Source organism: Labeo rohita, chromosome 9 (genome assembly GCF_022985175.1).
Source record: "Labeo rohita strain BAU-BD-2019 chromosome 9, IGBB_LRoh.1.0, whole genome shotgun sequence".
Taxonomy (NCBI): domain Eukaryota; kingdom Metazoa; phylum Chordata; class Actinopteri; order Cypriniformes; family Cyprinidae; genus Labeo; species Labeo rohita.
Genome location: NC_066877.1, coordinates 35,685,239 through 35,705,078, shown reverse-complemented (window position 1 = coordinate 35,705,078; position 19,840 = coordinate 35,685,239). Strand labels below are relative to the sequence as shown.

The 19,840-nt window shown below is 30.2% G+C and overlaps 1 protein-coding gene across 3 annotated transcripts in view; it reads right to left on the bottom strand.

The window, feature by feature from the left end:
• The window catches only part of frmpd4 (FERM and PDZ domain containing 4), a 93,609-nt gene extending 82,961 nt beyond the window's left edge, over window positions 1–10,648 (bottom strand). The window contains exon 1 of one of the 3 annotated variants that reach the window (XM_051119378.1): window positions 10,441–10,648. In XM_051119378.1, the coding sequence (XP_050975335.1) occupies window positions 10,441–10,523 (83 nt within the window). In that variant the 5' untranslated portion in view covers window positions 10,524–10,648. Of the gene's footprint in view, window positions 1–115; window positions 629–10,440 lie in introns of those variants that run through there. The other 2 variants (XM_051119380.1, XM_051119379.1) reach the window with 2 other exon arrangements.
• Between the last annotated feature and the right edge of the window lie 9,192 nt (window positions 10,649–19,840).

Genomic DNA, 19,840 nt, shown 5'->3' with positions numbered 1-19,840 from the left:
ACAGCTGACAATGCGATCAAACTGGCATTCAATGCAGACGTTCAACGACGCGTTATAGACGAGTGGAGAAAGTGAATTGGTGTAATGACTGCGGTTGCATGCGTCTGGGACTCACCCTGCCAGTTTGGGCATCCTGACGAAGCTGAACACGTCCATGATATGGATCGCCTCCGAACTCACTCCGATTCCATCCCGCAAACGTCTCGGCGTGAATGGTTTACCAAATGAGCGCGGCGGAGGTTTCCTCAAGTCAGCGCAATGAATAACGCGATCTCCTGCATGGCGTTTGCGTGCAACACGATCCGCGTCTCCATCCGATTTACATCCTTCACGGCTCCAGATGCCCTCGGCCAACTTTATTTAATTTCCCATCGCCGTGGAAACCGAAAGCCCGGAGAGGAGAGCGAGAGACTGAACGCAGAGATTGATGCTCCATCTAATCTCAGATGTGCACATATAATGAATAATCGCGCGCGCGTGCAAAGGTCGGCGTCATCGCGCGACGCGAGACTGAAGGGGAATCGAGAAGCGCGTGGGTGTTCCGTGGAGGAGGAGAAGGAGGAGGAGGAGAAAGATATAGAGATGAGGAGTGGGAGGAGTAAAGCTAAGAGAGAGGAAAACTTATTCGATGAGGGAAGAGAGAATAAACACCTGTGCGCGCACGGTCCAATCTGTTTTACTGCGTCAAGGTGCGATTGCGCCAAAAATTCGGTTTAACAAATGGCGTGAGTTTGGGGCGGGGCTATTTGTTTGCTTGACCAATGGCAGGCGGATTGAGAAAACCTTCTTGAAATCCGTTGTACGTTTTGAAAATTTCGTTTGATCACTGCTTGTGTAGAAAGTAAACAATAGCGCGCAGCAGTCCGTTCCAGAAGTTAAAACACCATTCATTTTGTCCAAAAGAAAATAGGTTAACTAAATCGTGCCAAAACAAGCGTTGAGCCCCGCCCACTCCCATGAAGCACTGCAAATTTAAGTAGAGGTGTGTTCGACTTCATCTACGGCTACAGACGGCGATCAACGTGAGTAGCCGAGAGCAGTCGCGGGCGGAGTTGAAAACGGAGGCGTCAAGTCGGACACTTTCTGCTCTCGTTAGTGAAGCTCTCGCGGTGTTTGCATGCTCTATCACAGATGAAGTGAATTAAATGCAATATTTATCAAATACACCGACTTTTCAAAAGCGTTTTCATGAGCAACAGAAATACGTTCCATATACTGCTTAATACAGCGCCATCTGAACAAGAATAATGATAAACACAAGTATATACTATTTAAATACTAGTAAAGTGGGGTTATATATGCTTTTACCAGTGTTTTATGATAAATCTGACTCAATATAACATTGCAACTACAGTAAAAGACTTTTATTGTTCTAAAAACACAGATTTGTCAGTATTATCGGACTTGAGGATGTTAGAATAAACCCAAAACACACGTGATCGTTGTCATGCGGTGAATCTGGCCAATCGTGAAACAGCCATGTGGTCATCAGAGCTCCTGCAGCCGCTCTGAACAAACTGCGCTGGCTGAGGTAGTTTGATGCCACACGTGACAGTTACGAGGTGTCGGCGCCGCCTCAAGTCGGACAAAATTTCTAACCGGCATGCACTGCTTCAAGTCAGAATTTGATCGAGCTGAGAGGAGAGGAAAACGTATTCGATGAGGGAAGAGACAATAAACACCTGTGCGCGTACGCTCAAACCTGTTTTAATGCGTCAAGGTGTGATTGCGCCAAAAATTCGGTTTAACAAATGGCGTGAGTTTGGGGCGGGGCTGTTTGTTTGCTTGACCAATGGCAGGCGGATTGAGAAAACCTTCTTGAAATCTGTTGTACATTTTGAAAATTTCGTTTGGTGACTACTTGTGTAGAAAGTAAACAATAGCGCGCGACAGTCGGTTCCAGAAGTTAAAACACCATTCATTTTGTCTAAAAGAAAATAGGTAAACTTAATCGCTCCAAAACAAGCGTTGAGCCCCGCCCACTACCATGAAGTACCGCAAATCTAAGTAGGTTTCCCAACGCTCTCAAAACAAATAAATATTAAATATTTAAATAAAATGAAAGTATTTACTGCTGTGGTTCTCCTAGCAGCTAGTTGGTTTTGCCTTTAAAGAAGATTTTTTAAAGTTTTCGAAAAATATCTTTTTTGCAGTTTGTAACTTAGCTATCCTTCAAAGTTTTTAATCAAAACCTGCATGATAAATAAAGATATTGTCTCTCAAACGAGAGAATCGATTCTGAATCGCCTTAACGAGTCGTCATATTTTCGAATCTTCTGCCTGTTACCGATCTACTAGCAACACAACATATTAGCACAATTCCCACTTGTCCAAAGTACAAACAGTCTGACCTGCCCACAAACACTTAGTGTTAGTGTGTTTACATCATGTTGAGTTTTGCGCTGTAAAAGCAAGTTTGTTTTGTTTTCATTGCCGAAAGATGATGATGTGAAGAATCAGCAGTTAATCCTTTAACTGTCACCCCCCATTTTTTTAAATAGGCACTATCCAAACTAAGGTTGGTCTCTTTTCAAAGAAGACAGTCAGCAGATTATGCCAGAAGTGGAATTTTTTCAAACAAAAAAAAAAATAAATAAATAAATAAATATATATATATATATATATATATATATATATATATATATATATATATATATATATGTGTGTGTGTGTATATATATTAATAAGTTGTAGAAGTTTAAATTTACTAAAAAGAAAATGCACTGTACCATTTTTATATTATTTTATATAAAATACATATTTTACATAACAGTTTTACCCTAAATTTGATATCAAATTGAAGCCTTATGTCTAAATAAGTTATGTTCCAAATTTGAAGTTGATATGAAAAAAATTGAGGTTCCTGTAAAGTTTGTTTGGGGCGTTATACCACAAACAGCCACCGGGTGTCATACAAACTCTACAGAATTTTTTAAAATGCATTTTTCTGTCACAAACGTCTAAATTTCTCTGTCAATTTTACTTCTATCACAAAATAACCACCAAATATGAAATCCTGAGACTCCTTTTCATAGGATGATTCTTGGGCTTCTAATCTTTCAAATGATATATAATTTATGATGATTACTAAAATATTTGATAGAGAAAAAGGACAATGAAAAAAAGAGTGCCAAGTGTCCCACAGGATGGTGACAGTTAAAGGGTTAAAATTAACATTTTCCACGATAACACAAAAATTCGAACCTTTTGTTGTGCTCGTCATTTTACCTAGGACTGCTTTTCTAATCTTGGCTCATCTCTTCTTTGGTTTCTAATCTTCTTTATTTGGAATAACAAGCACTGCACCCTCTGAACTACAACCTGTGAGTACGATTAATACGTTATGTGTACATTCAAAATAGCAGCTCAAAATAGCAAGTTTTTTGTGTTAATATGTGATGTAAACCACGATATTACTGTCTTGCCAAAATAGTTCTGATAATTCGCTGTGTTGACTGTCATTGTTCTAATTACTTTGTTTAAAAATAAAGAATGTTCTTAGGCATATTTTGATTTACAAACTGTGTTGTTTCATCAGTTAGTCACGTTAGCACTCGGCTAACGTATCCACCATTACTGTTTTGTTAAGTGTTGACAGTTTAGCAGCTAAACTTTAGCTGTGGGCATGATTCGCTTGCATAAGTGTTAAAAAAAATGTTTTTATGTCATTATTTTAAGAACGGATTGGAGAACTATATTATTGTTTTATGTGAAGGTGCAAGATGGGTTGCCAGGTTTTCACAACAAAACCCGCTCAATTGCTACTCCAAACAAGTCCAATCTCGTTTTGAGGTGGGACGCCGTTAAAAATCACATTCTGGTTTCCCCTGGTAAATTTGCATTCCAGGGTCTAAATATGACATTATTGGGGTTGCTTCAAACTGCGGACATCCAAAACAAAAGCGGACTTGGCAACACTTGCTCAAGTACTCCACTCTGTACTAATCACAGTAGGCTTGGCCAGCTGACCAATCAGAGCAGAGTAGGCTTATGGAAGGGAGGGGTTTGTTCAGAACTCATTCAAACGAACTGTTTCGAAATCATTGTCGAATAACTCTATGTATAAATGTATTTTCTGAGAAAATTACAATGTTTTCTGACCTTAGAAAATGTATGCCTTATTAGATCACAGAGATTGTAATGAAGAAAAATTTTTCCTTTTCATTTTTCCCTGTAGAAAAGCACATCACTAAGTGTTTCCCTGATGGAATATAAAAACGGCTTTGATAATAATCTAAATATAAATTACAGTTTTAGATGGAATCCAAAAGTGGGACGATAGTCATTGAGGAAACATTATATAATGTGTCACAAAGCAACAGTTGAATATTATAATTCCAGTGTTGGCAAATTACACAAAGTCTTTATTTCCAATTGCGGAATAGATGAAAATGACTCCATGCAAACTCAAAATATTACTATACATGCACACCAATACATACGTGCAAATACAAGTCAGTGTGATAGTTGCTTCTTTGTGGTATTTTAACAATATAATTTCACATAAATTAAAATATTTAACTTCATAACCAAATACATTTATTTATGATGTATCTAATTCAGTTATAAACTGAAAAAAGGTCTTTGATGTCAGTGTAAGAATAAATAAGTTAACTGATAAATAAATAGGAAAACTGGCATTATGTGTCACTTCAGTCAGGATACTGCAAAATTCAGCAATTTCAGTTTTAGCAACATAAGATATATTCAAGCTCAACCTCGAGCTCATATTACTCTGACAGCAATGAGAAAACTACTCGTACTATAAATAACACATTTTGATTATATAAGTTTGCAGAATATAACGAATGGAAATTGTGTTTTCTTTTTATTTTTTGTCTTTATTGTAATGCATGTGCCACACTGTTCTGATTATGTGTTGCTGCTAATACATCACAGACGTCCCACATGGGATTAATGAAACATCTGTCTGTCTGCCTTTGCTGTGAACTTCAGCACAAACATTACATTTGACACTCTGAATCGCTGTTCAGATGGAGCATGTTGTTTAAAGATTTTTTGTATTACAAGCTATCTGAAATGTTGTTTAAATTAAAGCAGTAATATTATTGGCTGATTTTATATGAACAAACCCCTCAGTAAAAACCTTCAGAACATAGATATGAATAAAACTGTAAGTTTTGGTGTGTATAAGTGCTACTGAAGTGGAGAAACAAACTCATTTTGAGAAAACAGCCTTTAAAAATATGTATTGTAATTGATATCTAAAGACATGAATTGATAAAATGCAATAATAAAATCAGCCAATGATATATGAACAAACCCCTCTATAAAAACATTCAGACTATAGATATGAATAAAACTAAGTATTGGTGTATGTAAGTGCTGCTGAAGTAAAGAAAAAAACTCATTTTGAGAAAACAGCATTAAAAATATATTATTATTGAAATCTACAGATGCAAATAGATAAAGAGCACTAATAAAATCAGCCAATTATATATGAACAAACTCTTCAGTAAAAACCTTCAGAATGTAGCTAGGAATAAAACTGTAAGTGTTGGTGTGTGTAAGTGCTGCTGAAGTGGTGAAAAAACTTTTAAAATAATCACTGTAATTGAAATCTACAGATGCAAAAAGATAAAGTGCAATTAAATAAACACTTGGAAGTGTATTTTGTGTGTTTCCACTAGTCTGAAGGAAAACATGTCAAAATGAACAAATTGCCCAGTGCATGAAAATCAATGCTTTTGTCTGAAGTGTCTTGCTTTAATGCTGAATCATGCTTAAACAAGTCATGTTGACTTGCACACACTGCGGCATTACAGTAGTGGAAAACTAAGAAAATGTGCCACAGTATGTAGGTCACCATAAGCCAAAGCTTTTCAGATATCCGTCACAACACACACAGTCACACAGAGCTCAGGATATACTGAAATGCGTGTCGGTCAGACGTCAAATGGGAACGATTGGGAATATTAAGGTCACGCGCTCTGCTTCGGCTGCTCTGGACTCTCCCCTAAAGCCAAAAGCTGCTGATTTCATTCATTTACCAACTCTTGGACTCTCTAAATCCGTCCCAGCTTAATTCAGCAAGCATTTGATGGAATTTGTTTGATGTACTGAAGAAACTTTCAAGTAAGCTAGAAGATGTAGAGGGAAAATCTCTCCAGGGATTCAGGTTAGTGTTGAACTTGACAGACGGCTCAGTATTTAGAGTTCAGAAGCGTAAGAAACAAACATGCCTTCACTTTATCACCTGTTGAATACATAATTAAGTAACTGGTGCTTGAATTTGCACTAGATTGTTTGGACACATCTACTTTTTTTTCCTGAATATTTTCCACATTTTATAATAGAAGTAAAGTGATGTCTGGTAATTATGTAGCGAGCAAAACAACTGACACAAATAAAAACTTTTATGTTTGATGAAAACATTCAAGAACAAACACGAATGAGGTGCATCCTGAGATGCTTGAACATGCGATGAGCACAAGATGATGCTTTTACTTTACATCTGCTACAACTCATACAGTACCAACAATTTATTTTATTTAAAATATACTTTATGAAAGAAGCAGGCACAATTTATTTTTGTCTGCAAAGCTAATTTCATGCATGTAAGCAGAAGCATTTAGATGTTTTTAAATATCATGAGAAGGAAATTTAGTGCCCAAACCATAGACTTTGAAGCAGAATAATGAAGCTGAAAAACATACGCTGCACTGACAGCGTAAAACTAGAAAAAATATGTGTCTAAACTGCAAGTGCAACATCTACAAAATGAATTAACGTCTCAAAAGGAACAGTATGAATATGCAAATATGGAATAATGTCATGCATGACTTGATGGAAATACATGATGGATACACACACACACACTATAGGTCAAAAGTTTGAAATAGTTTTTAATTTAAACATTAAACATTTGTAAGTCTCTTATTTGATTAAAAATACAGTAATATTGTGAAATGTTAAAATTTTAAAATGACTGTCTGTAATTTATTCCTGTGATGCGAAGCTGAAATTTCCACAGCCATTAGCATTCTCTTATGAGCATAAGACACTGCTTTCACACAACATAAAATAAAAAAAATAAATAAATAAATCTTCCAATATTTGGCCGGTAATTTACCGTACATTTTACAGATTAAAAACAAGCAACTTGTCCCTGAAGTATCATTAGCATAATAGCAAAATAGTGACAATAATAATAAAATATTACATTTAAATGTCTAAAATGTTACAAACATGTATTTTTTACGCATTTTTCTGCTTTTATTTGATTTTAAAAACAGATTTACGTCTTAAGACATCTCCAAATAAGCTTTTTTGTAGCAATACAGTTTGTGTAAGATTTTTACTGAAATCAAATAATTTCTCATGCTCAAGTTACAGTTCACTTTTCAAACCACATTACGAGTCAATGAAATGCATTTATGCATGACACCTGAGAGAGGTACGTGAAGGGAATCGCTTTGTCGCACAAAGTGCCAACTAACCTGTCAATTAAATCACCAGTTTCCCAGCCAAAGGACGTTCAGCATTAATGTGCACTAAATATAATGACAGATCAGTCCTGAACACACTGCCACATATTTGTCAAGTTAAATATTCAGCGCTCTCCTGTTTTTTTTTTTTTTATTCACTCTATGATGATTCAAAACAAAGAGAGAAGTTACAGTATGTGGTCCTCTGTAATGTGTACTTGATTTGTGGTTCAATTTATAACAGGAACTTATTTTATTATTTTATTTTATTAACGACAATTTTGGCCTCTGTGACACATTGAGAAGCAAAATGACAATATATTAAGTCCTGTTTTTTTTTTTTGACATTAATCAAAATAAAATGAGTTTATGATTTTAAAAAGAACACATATTTATCAATTTATTTTTCATTTTTCTATTTTTCTTGTTTTATCTCACTTAATTTCTCAGAAAACAAGACTTCAACTATATCTTCATTTTGCCTTTCAAGTAAATATGTCTTGATTTAAGGCTGTTTAGATGTTTGCATTGGAAAAAATCCACTTTTTTAAGATCTGTGGGAAAACGTATTTTAGTTAATTTCTTTAAAATTCTGTTTAAAACTAGCCAAACACATTAGAAAATAAGCAAAAAGCTTATTTAATAGCATGGTGGACCCAACAGATCAGGTCATATGCAACATTTTTAGGCAGAGCTTATAGCAATGGATATGTTACAGAGAAATGGTTTCTCAGATAAACTTCACTTACTTATAGTTGACTCTGCATGTTAAATGGGATAAAACGAGGAAGAATTACACACATCAGCAATAATACAAAGAAAAAAAATGAAGGTGTAAAATTGTCTCATGTGCCAAAGAAAAGCTCCCACATTCCTCTGCTGACTATCAAAACACCCGACAACAGCAGTGCTCAACCAGTGGATCTCACGGAAAAACTATGCAAAGGCAAACAAAAAATACAACTAACCATATAATCATGTAAGATTTTACGACAACATAAACAAAATGACCTCTAATATACCTTTACATTAATTTAGCAGATGCTTTTATCTAAGGTGACTTACAAATGAGGTATACAACAAGCGATTTGTCTTCATCTTGTAAGTTGTGCATTTAATCAAACTCTAATGCATGTTGGTATAAATTCATCAGAATTATACAGATGTCGACATGGACAGGTCGTGTTTTGCCCTCATTCGCAAAAAAATGACAAAAATGAAAGAAAATGCACTTTTAAAATTATTTTTCAAAGTTGTAAATAAAACAAAGACCATTAGAATACACTTTACAAGAAAATGCAGTGTCGTTTCATGTTTTATTCAATGTGTCACTTGCTGTATCTTCATGATTATGAAATTTACAAGCAATTTTTGAGTGAAAATTGTTTCTATACCAATTTTTTTTTCCAGTGTACGGCACATGTATGACATCTCATACAGGTTCGCTTAATGAGAATAAATGGTTTATGATGAACACATTGTGTTTTGTGCTGTGATTCATATTATTGGTCACCAAGATCATGTTTTAATCAACATTTTGAAACTAAAAGGCAAACATTTTAACAAACTCATGATAATATTAATTACTTTCAAGTGCTCTATTTTTACTTCAGTAATGGTGTAGGATTTACTTTTAATTAGAAATTGCAAAACTTTACAAATAATTACAAAGAAATGGCAACACAGTAAATTGCCAGGTCTGCGATACAAAACCAACCCAATTGCTCATCAAAACGAAACCATCATGTTTTATTCCATTGAAATAGCATTGAAGGGAGATCACTTCGACCTGCCGTCTTCAAAAACAACCTGCGGCAACAGTTAAAAGTAAAAAAACAACAAAAAAAAATCCATGGAAAAACATGATTGGTTTAATTTGGATGAGAAATTTGATTGTTTTTAATCGCAGACCTGGCAACCCTGATTCAATGTGTTTCTGTTATCAATTATTTGTAAAGTATTGCAATTTGCAATTTTTACAAAGAAATGGCAACACTTAATACATTGAATCAGGGTTGCCAGGTCTGCGATAAAAAAAAAAACCCAATTTCTCATTAAAACTAAACCAATCATGTTTTTTTCCATCAAAATTAAGTTTCAGGTAGATCAATTTAACCTGCTGTCTTAAAAAAACAACCCGCAGCAACAGTGTAAAAGTAAAAAAATACAAAAAAAAACAAACATGAAAACCATGGGAAAAAACATGATTGGTTTAGTTTTGATGAGAAATTGGGTTGTTGTTTTTTATAGCAGACCTGGCAACGCTGATTTTATGTGTTACTTTGTTGCCATTTCTTAGTAATTATTTGTAAAGTTTTGCAATTTGCAGTTTTTACACAGAAATGGCAACACAGTTACACATTAAATAAGGGTTGCCTGGTCTGCAATAAAAAAAAAACCACCCCAATTTCTCATCAAAATGAAACCAGTCATGTTTTTTTTCCATCAAAATTGCAGTTCAACAGTGTAAAAGTAAAAAAAAAAAAAAAAACATGGTTGGTTAGTTTTGATGAGCAATTAGGTTGTTTTTTTTTTTTTAATCGCAAACCTGGCAACCCTGATCCAATATGTTACTGTATTGCTATTTTTATAGTTATTATTTGTAAAGTTTTGCAATTTGCAAAACAGCTATATATTGAATCAGGGTTGCCAGATCTGCGATACAAAACCAACCCAATTTCTCATCAAAACTCTATGGATTTCATGTTTTTTTCCCTATCAAAAAAAAAACCCCATGGCCTTCAAAAACAGTGTAAAAGTAGTGTAAATGAACTATTTTGGTGCTTTTTTTAATAAACTTAAAATCTAAATCATGAAGAAAAAAACAATCAACCACCACACGCATTATAGAGTTGAGTTAAATCTAAAATTTTCAAAACCTTTAGAAGCCAAGCGTGCAAAATGCATGAAATCCGCTGTTAAATTCCCAATGCAATAAACACAGAAAAGCATGGGTGTGATAAAAAGCTTGAAGGAGAGTAACCAAACTTACTGTATGACAGTAAAAACATCGAGATCTTCACTGGGCTCGGCGTCTTCGGCGGCCCGCGGTTTGTTCTGCTGTCCCTTTGGCATATTTATACTTCAGCAAATCCTTCCAGTGACTCCCTGTGCCTTATGGAAAAATGCAGTCAGGTGAAATCTCAACATCTGAGCCGGCCCGGATAAACCGACCAACTAACTACTCGCACACTGTGTGCCCCGGTCTGGGCGTGTGAGGGACGAGCCCTGAGGCGGAGAGAGAGAGAGAGAGTGAGAGAAAGAGAGACTCAATAATGAAACACCATCACATTACGGGCCAATGCATCAGTAAGCCACAGGGATCAATGCTTGCAGCTGCCGTCTGATTGGCGCTGGCTGTGAGTGGAGAGAGAGGACAGATAGTGCCAGCAGTAGAAACGCATCAGAACAGCGGCGGTTCGATATCACAGTCACACACCGAAACACTTCAGCAGACAGTTAAAGCATGCGCCGTATTACAGAAACAAGTCGCTCTGGGATGCGTTGTGGTGATGTTAATGCAGGTAAAATGGACACTAGCTGCAGTGGCTGATTCCTTTTATCAAAGAGCAATATTATAAAAACACTAATATTCAATGAATAGTTCATTAGCATAATTCTCCCACCAAGGTAATTCATTTACGGTCAGTTTGGCACAGTGTTACATAATGTGCAGTCACATAACTATATATTTTTGTCAAAACTGACCTAAATAAATATTTTGAAATACTATAATCTGTACTGTGGCAAACAGGTTTACATCAAAGTCAATTTGGCATTTGCACAGACCACACCAGCTGGGCATTAACATTTTATTTTATTTTATTTTATTTTATTTTATTTTATTTTATTTTATTTTATTTTATTTTATTTTATTTTATTTTATTCTTAATTTGATATTATTATTTTATTTTTAATTTGATGTTATTATTTTATTTTATTATTTTGCATAACAGGGAACTATTGATAACAAAGGAAAATATTATAATATTACATAATAATTAATTTATTTTATTTTATTTTTAATTTGATGTATTATTTTATTTTATTTTATTTTAGACCACAACAGCAGGGCACTGAAATGTTTATTTTTTTATTTTAATTTTAATTTTATTTATTTTACATATCAGGGAACTATTGATAACAATGGAAAATATTTTCTAATATTTTCTAATATTACATATTAGTTAATTTGTTTTATCTTATTTTATTTTATTTTAGACTACAACAGCTGGGGTTTGAAATTTGTATTTTTTATTTTAATTTTAATTTTATTTTACATATCAGGGAACTATTGATAATAATGGAAAATATTTTCTAATATTACATAATAATATTTTTTACAACAGGTTTACATCAAAGTCATTTGCACAGACCACAACAGCTAGGCATTGAAAATTTAATTTAATTTTATTTTATTTTATTTTATTTAATTTTATTTAATTTTATTTAATTTTATTTAATTTTATTTAATTTTATTTTTAATTTGGTGGTATTATTTTTATCTTATTTTATTTTTTAATTTGATGTTATTATTTTATTTTATTTTTTATTTGATTTTATTATTTAGTTTTGTTATTTTATCGAATTATTTTATTTTATTTTATTTTATTTTAATATTACATATAAAATAAATCCTAAATCCGTTGTCTTTAAATCTTTAAAAAATTATGAAAAAAGATACAATAAGGATGAGTTAATCAGATAGTATCACTGATTTACACTGATTTACAATTAAAGAAAAATCATTAATAATATTAATGTTTGTACACAGAAATAAATACATGAACATGCAATACTGACATTTAATATAATAATAATATTAATAATAATAAAGCAAAATAAATAAATAAAATAAATATAAAAAAACAAAATAAAATGACTAAAACTGAAATCAATTAATACAAATTAAAAATGAATAAATACTATATAGACACATCTAAAAAAAAAATCAAACAAATAAAATTGACATAAACACAACAAAATTACTCAAATTAAAATGTACAAAACTACAAACTTAAAAAAATAACAAATAAAATAAATTATATATATACATACATACATATATATATATATGTATATATATATATATATATATATATATATATATATATATATATATATATATATATATATATATATATATATATAATCTTTTCTCTCTTTCACCATTGCAGCATTTTCTTTTTAAGGGCAGAATATGACGTGGCAGATGAATTATTTCATGCTAATCATTATATAACTATTTATTTAACATTAGTGTGTGTCATATTGTTGTTGCCACCGTATTATAAAAGTCACTTGAGGACAAGCTTTAAAGTGTGGTAAAATCCCTCCTCACCATGGTAAAATCATGGTAATTCTTTATGAAACGGTTGTTTAGTAATGTATGTGCCACTGATTATGTAAGCAAAATGTTTTAATCTGCCAAACTCTCCATATGTATTCAGTAATGAAGCACGAAATATGCATAATGTGACCTTTCTGTCAGTTCTGCCACCCAGACGAGAGCTGAATATAATCAAGACAAACGATGCACACTGTAATATATGAACTGAAGACAATATATATATATATAAATGAGAAATGTGTGCAGTGGATGTGAGAAGACGCAGGCCGCTGCACTGATTTCATCCGCAGGGCTTCGGCGATTATGCCGCGGATTCCTCATGCGTGAAGCGGATGAAGTCTTCCATTAGTTATGAAGTTAAACGCGTACAGTACAGCGGCATTCTGGGAGTGCGGAGAGTGATATTACGTAAGTACGAACAGCTCTCAGACCGTCTCAAGCAGCTGAGCAAATAAAGCTCCTCATGCAACATTCATCACTTTATGTAACTAAATGGTGAAAATTATTGTTTTTATTCAGTTGACAATATTCTGATGGATTTTGGTAGGTTATAACTTCGTTATATATATATATATATATATATATATATACTTTTAATACTTTTTATCATTATTATTATTAATTATCATTATTATGGGGTTTATTTACAAAATTAAATCTATATTTTAACCATTTATTTGTTTGTTGTTTGACTATGAATTGACATCAGAGAAGCGTAAACATATGAATGTGTTGTTAAATTATTTGTTTATTTATTATTTTATTTAATGCTAATTTTTATCATTATTATTATTCAATTTGATGGGATTAAAATAAAATATTTACAAAACCAAATCAATATTTTATCAATTTATTTGCATGTGATTTAACTATGAATTGACACCAGAGAATTGTGAACATGAATGTGTTAAATTATTACCATATTTAATAATTATAAAATATTCTGTTTTATTTTACAGTTCAATTGTAATTTTTGTACTGCTTAAAACATTAACAACAATAATAATTTGTATCATTAATATTTTTTTTTTAGTTTGAAGGGGTCAAAAAATATTTACAAAAATAAATCAATATTTTATCAATTTCTAAATTATTAAAATATTATTTTTTTATTATAAAATATTCTGTTTTATTTTACTGTTCAATTGTAATTTTTGTAATAATAATAATAATAAATAATAATAATTTTATCATTATTATTCAGTTTGATGGGGTCAAAATAAAATATTTACAAAAATAAATTCATATTTTATCAATTTATATACATAATTATATACATTTGACTATGAATTGACATCAGAGAATCATGAAAATGAATGTTGTTAAATTATTAAAATATTTAATTATTATAAAATATTAAGTTTTATTTTACTGTTCAATTGTAATTTGTGTAATAATGATTATAATAATAATAATAATAATTTTATCATTATTATTCAGTTTGATGAGGTCAAAAATGTAATATTTACAAAAATAAATCAATATTTTATCAATTTATTTGCATATCATTTGACTATGAATTGACATCAGAGAATCGTGAACATATGAATGTTAAATTATTAAAATATTTAATTATTATAAAATATTCTGTTTTATTTTACAGTTCAATTGCATTTTTTGTACTACTTAAAACATTAATAATAAGAATCATTTTTATCATTAATATTATTCAGTTTGATGAGGTCAAAATAACATATTTACAAAAATAAATTAATATTTTGTCAATTTACGTCATTTGACTATAAATTGACATCAAAGAATTGTGAAAAATAATGTGTTGTTAAATTATTAAAATATTTAATTATTATAAAGTATTCTGGTTTATTTTACTGTTCAATTGTAATTTTTGTAATAATAATAATAATAATTTTATCATTATTATTCAGTTTTATGGGGTCCAAAATTAAATATTTACAAAAATAAATCAATATTTTATTAATTTATTTGCATATTATTTGACTATGAATTGACATCAGAGAATCATGAACATATGAATGTGTTAAATTATTAAAATATTTAATTATTATAAAATATTCTGTTTTATTTTACAATTCAATTGCATTTTTTGTACTACTTAAAACATTAATAATAAGAATCATTTTATCATCTTTATTATTATTCAGTTTGATGGGGTCAAAAATAAAATATTTACAAAAATAAAATAACAGTGGAAAGTTACAAAGTTTTTGTATTCAATAAAGATAATATATAAATACTTTTTATAATCATTAATATAATTTATAAAGACTTTAATACAAATATATATTTAATCTTAATAATAATTGTTATCTTTTTATATTTTATTAATATTCAGCTAGTTCTCATTTTATTTATTTTTTATTTAAGTTTTATTTATTTTTAACATGATGTAATAAAATAACTACACTAATAATAATGAAAAAAACACACAAAATACTGAAACTTTAACCAAAATGAAAATAAAAATAAAAACATATAATTATATATAATTAATAAAAAAAATGATTTATCTGTGTATTAATAAACTGTATGCTAGACAGAATAATTGTCATTTTATTATTATTAGGCCGCAAACACCTGACACATGGCGTTCTGTTTTATTATTCATTCATCTTTCAACTCATATTTTCAGTTTTATTGACACTTTCACCTCATAAAATTATGGAAGTAAAACCTCAAAGAGCTTTTCGAGTCAGTCAGATAAAAATAACATGATTATCTCCTCCTGTGAAATGAATATTTAACATGAAGCCATCCAGTCATGTGGCATGACACAAGCCCACGGCCATGAAGAACAGCATGACGAGCACTGGCCTGCTTTTCCATTACACACACACACACACACACATCTGCTGCAGTAAACACTACTGCTGTATCCCGGCGTAAACGACAGGAGACTGTGTGTTTATCTCACAGTGTGACACACAATGATCAATACATGGAATATTCACAGATCCAGTGGCTTATAGATGCAGATGCAGTCAGAGAGTGTGAGCGACCGCACATATACTGCATCTTTACACCAATAAACACTCATATTTACTCACCCCATTACACCCTAAATACAGCTATTTGAAACAGTTCACAGACATGAAAACTCACCAGAGATATCAGATCAGAGTATTATTTTTGACTGATAACATTAAACAGGAAAAGCTAATAAATTATATCCAGTGCAAAATCACAATATAGTGCAATTCAATTCATTAACTGTATAGGATGATTCCCAAACCCTATCTCTGCATGTGCTGCGATTTTATTCCCACATTCACATCATTTAGAACATTTTTGAGAGCAGAGGTTTACAGGATTTCAGCCAAATTCTGCTAAAATAAAAGCTCATGTTTTTTTTTATTTATTTATTTATTTATTTATTTATTATTTTTTACATTTTAAAGCTAAAGGTACTAAAAATTTGAAAGTGAAGAATTTAAGACATAAATATTAGTATTGTAACTTGTTCCGTAAAAAAAAAAAAGAAAAAAAAAAAAAAAAGATTATAATTATTGTATTTATTATTTTGGTAATTTTGGTAAAAAATAAAAACATTACTAATAGAAAAAATAATTGAAATTAATAATAATAATTAACAACAACAACAACAACAACAATATTAATAATAATAATAACAATAATAATAATAATATTAATAATTATTATTATTATTATTATTATTATTATTATAATAATAGTAATAATAATAATTATTATTATTCAGTTTGATTGGGTCAAAATAAAACACTTACTAAAAAGAGTCAATATTTGATCAATTTATTTGCATATCATTAGATCATCAATTGACATTTGACCATTAACAATTAATAATAATAATAATAATAAATAATAATAATAATAAAATGTATTAGTATTAGTATTAGTAGTAGGAGTAGGAGTAGTAATGGTATTTGTATATTATGCATATATTTGTTTATTATTAGTTTTATTATTTGTAAAACTGACAGGGTAAAAATAAAACACATACAACAAAGATTCAATATTTCAATTTATTGCATGTCATTTGATCTTTAATTGACATCAGAGAACCAAACTAATGATTAAATTAAAATTCTTAAACAATTTAAATATTTATTTATTAAATGAATATACAATTATTAAAATATTTAATTATCATAAAATATTAAATATAAAAATATGCATTTTATATAAATATAAATATTATATTAAAATATATAAAAGATTTACAAAAATAAATAGATATTTTATCAATTTATTTGCTTTCATTTGACTACGAATTTACATCATATGAATGTGTTGTTCAGTTATTAAAATATTCTATTTTATTTTGCATTTCAATTGCAATTTTTGTACTACTTAAAACATTAATAATAATAATAATAATAATAATAATAATAATAATAATAACAACAACAACAACAACAATAATAATAATAATAATTGTTATCATCATTATTATTATTATTATTCAATTTGATGGGGTCAGAAATAAAATATTTACTATTTATCATTTTATTTTACATGTCTATGACTAACTGACATCAGAGAAATGTGAACATATTAATGTGTTGTTAAATTATTAATATATTTAATTATTATAAAAAATCAATTTTATTTTACAGGTCAAATGCAATTTTTGTTCTCCTTAAAACATTATTATTATTATTATCAATAATAAGAATTATAATAATGTTTATCATTATTATTATTCAATTTGATGGGGTCAAAAATGAAATATTCACAAAAATAAATCAATATTTTATCATGTCATTTGACTATGAATTGACATCATAGAAGTGTGAACATATATGTTGTTAAATTATTGCAAATATTTAATTATAAAATATTCTGTTTTATTTTACAGTTCAGTTGTAATGTTTTACAACTTAAAACATTATTAATAATAATAATAATAATAATAATTTGTATCATTATTGTTATTCAGTTTGATGGGGTCAAAAATAAAATATTTACAAAAATAAATCAATATTTTATCAATTTATTTGCATGTAATTTGACTATGAATTGACATCAGAGAAGTGTAAACATATGAATGTGTTGTTAAATTATTAAAATATTTAAGTATTATAAAATATTCTGTTTTATTTTACTGTTCAATTGTAATTTTTGTACTACTTAAAACATTAATAATAATAATAATTTGTATTATTATTACTATTCCGTTTGATGGGTTCAAAATACAATATTAGCAAAAATAAATCAATAGTTTATCAATTTATTTGCATGTCATTTGCACTGACATCTGAGAATCGTGAGCATATGAATGAATATGCAACTGAATATATTATATAATTGCAATTTTCATACTACTTAAACTTAATAATAATTTTTATTATTTTTTTTATTCAATTGATAAAACACAATTTTATCACTTAGCGTGCCATTTGACCATTAATCTACAGAGAACCATGAACATGTTACTTAAATAGTTAATGTTTATTTTACTGCAGTTTAATAAAATGGTTATTTTTTGGTTTTAATTAACAGTATAAGAACAAGCGAGACCTGATTCCCATCTCCAGGCAAACACCGCTTACACTAGCTTTGTAGAAATTATAAAATGTGCTTTTGCTTCTACAGTTTAGTGAATATAATGTGACTGTAACTACACTATATGATAAAAGCATAAGAACTATGATTGGAAGTATCATATATCATGCTTTTAAAGGTTTTCAAGTCAATCAAATTTCCGAGTTTCCCGGAGTTGAACCCATGACTGAGCGCTGAAACTGTGTTGTGTGGTGGTTGTGCTGCCGTTATGTCATGATGTGCAGAGAATCCTTACAAAGCATCAACAAGCGCAGCTGCTTCTCAGCTGTTGCTATGGTTTCAGATGCTCACGCTCGCATCGCCGCCACGTTCCGCTCGTATATTATTGCCGCGCCGCGACCCGAAGAGACGCAGCTGTTTGACGCGACGCTCGGAGCGTTACGTAAGCGTAGTGAAGAGCCGGAGTATCCCGTTACCCTATCGATCGCTGCTCTCGTGTCCACGCACACGTCTCTCATTGGCCGGCGGAAGCACGGGGAATATTGGGTTCAGAGTATCTGGCAATTATCTGAAATGTGGGAGAAAAAATCAATATGCTCACAGAAAGCCGGTAAGGTCACAAGAAGAGACGGAGGCTCACTTCAAACGCACGAACCGAGCGGAAAAGCAAATCTCTGAAATCCTCCTTCCCTTCGCTTACAGGCACTGACAGCGCCAAAGAAACTCACGTCTGTTTTTCTCTTTTGGTAAAGTCTTTGTCCAGCTTCATGGCAAACCTTAAAATGCATTATATAACACTACACAAAGGGTCGTTTCAGGAGAATAAAGGCAGAACATAACAAAAGAGCAAAGCACTGGTTTGTTGTCATCTTTTATTTTAGCACGAAAAATAAAAGGGTTCTTGAATGTTTTTAGCAGCACACTGATTTTAATTTGGTGGATATTCCCACATATTAATAATATTTGCCAGCTAAATGATCACAGACATTAACCACGATAATCATGACATTATAAAGTCAAATAAAGTCACATATGCTGGAATTAGGACAAAAAAAGTTTAAATTCTGACATATAAATTCTTGTAACATAAAAAAAAATTGAAATTATGACATACCATGTCAGAATTATGACAAAAAGTTGAAATTATGACAAACTAAATAAAATTATGACATGGAAATTTACCATTATGACATAAAAAGGTCAAAATTATAATATTATAATATTAGTTCTAAAAAAAAAAATTATGAATAAGCTGAAATTGATAAAATATTGACAAAAAGTTGATACTTTATGACAAAAAAGACAAAATATTGAAATTATGAAATTTAAAATTTCTAACAGCACACTGACTTTAATTTGTTAAAAATTAATAATATTTGACAAAAAGTCAACTTTATGACATAAAAAAGTGAAAATGATAATATTTGTTGAAATTATGAAATGTCTTCTATTAAAAAAAATATAAAACGAACAAAAGTTATAAAAAAGTCAAACCTGACAAAAAAAGTTGATAATATTTGTTGAAATTATGAAATGTCTGACAAATTATAAGTCAAAAAAAAAGTATACTGATAAA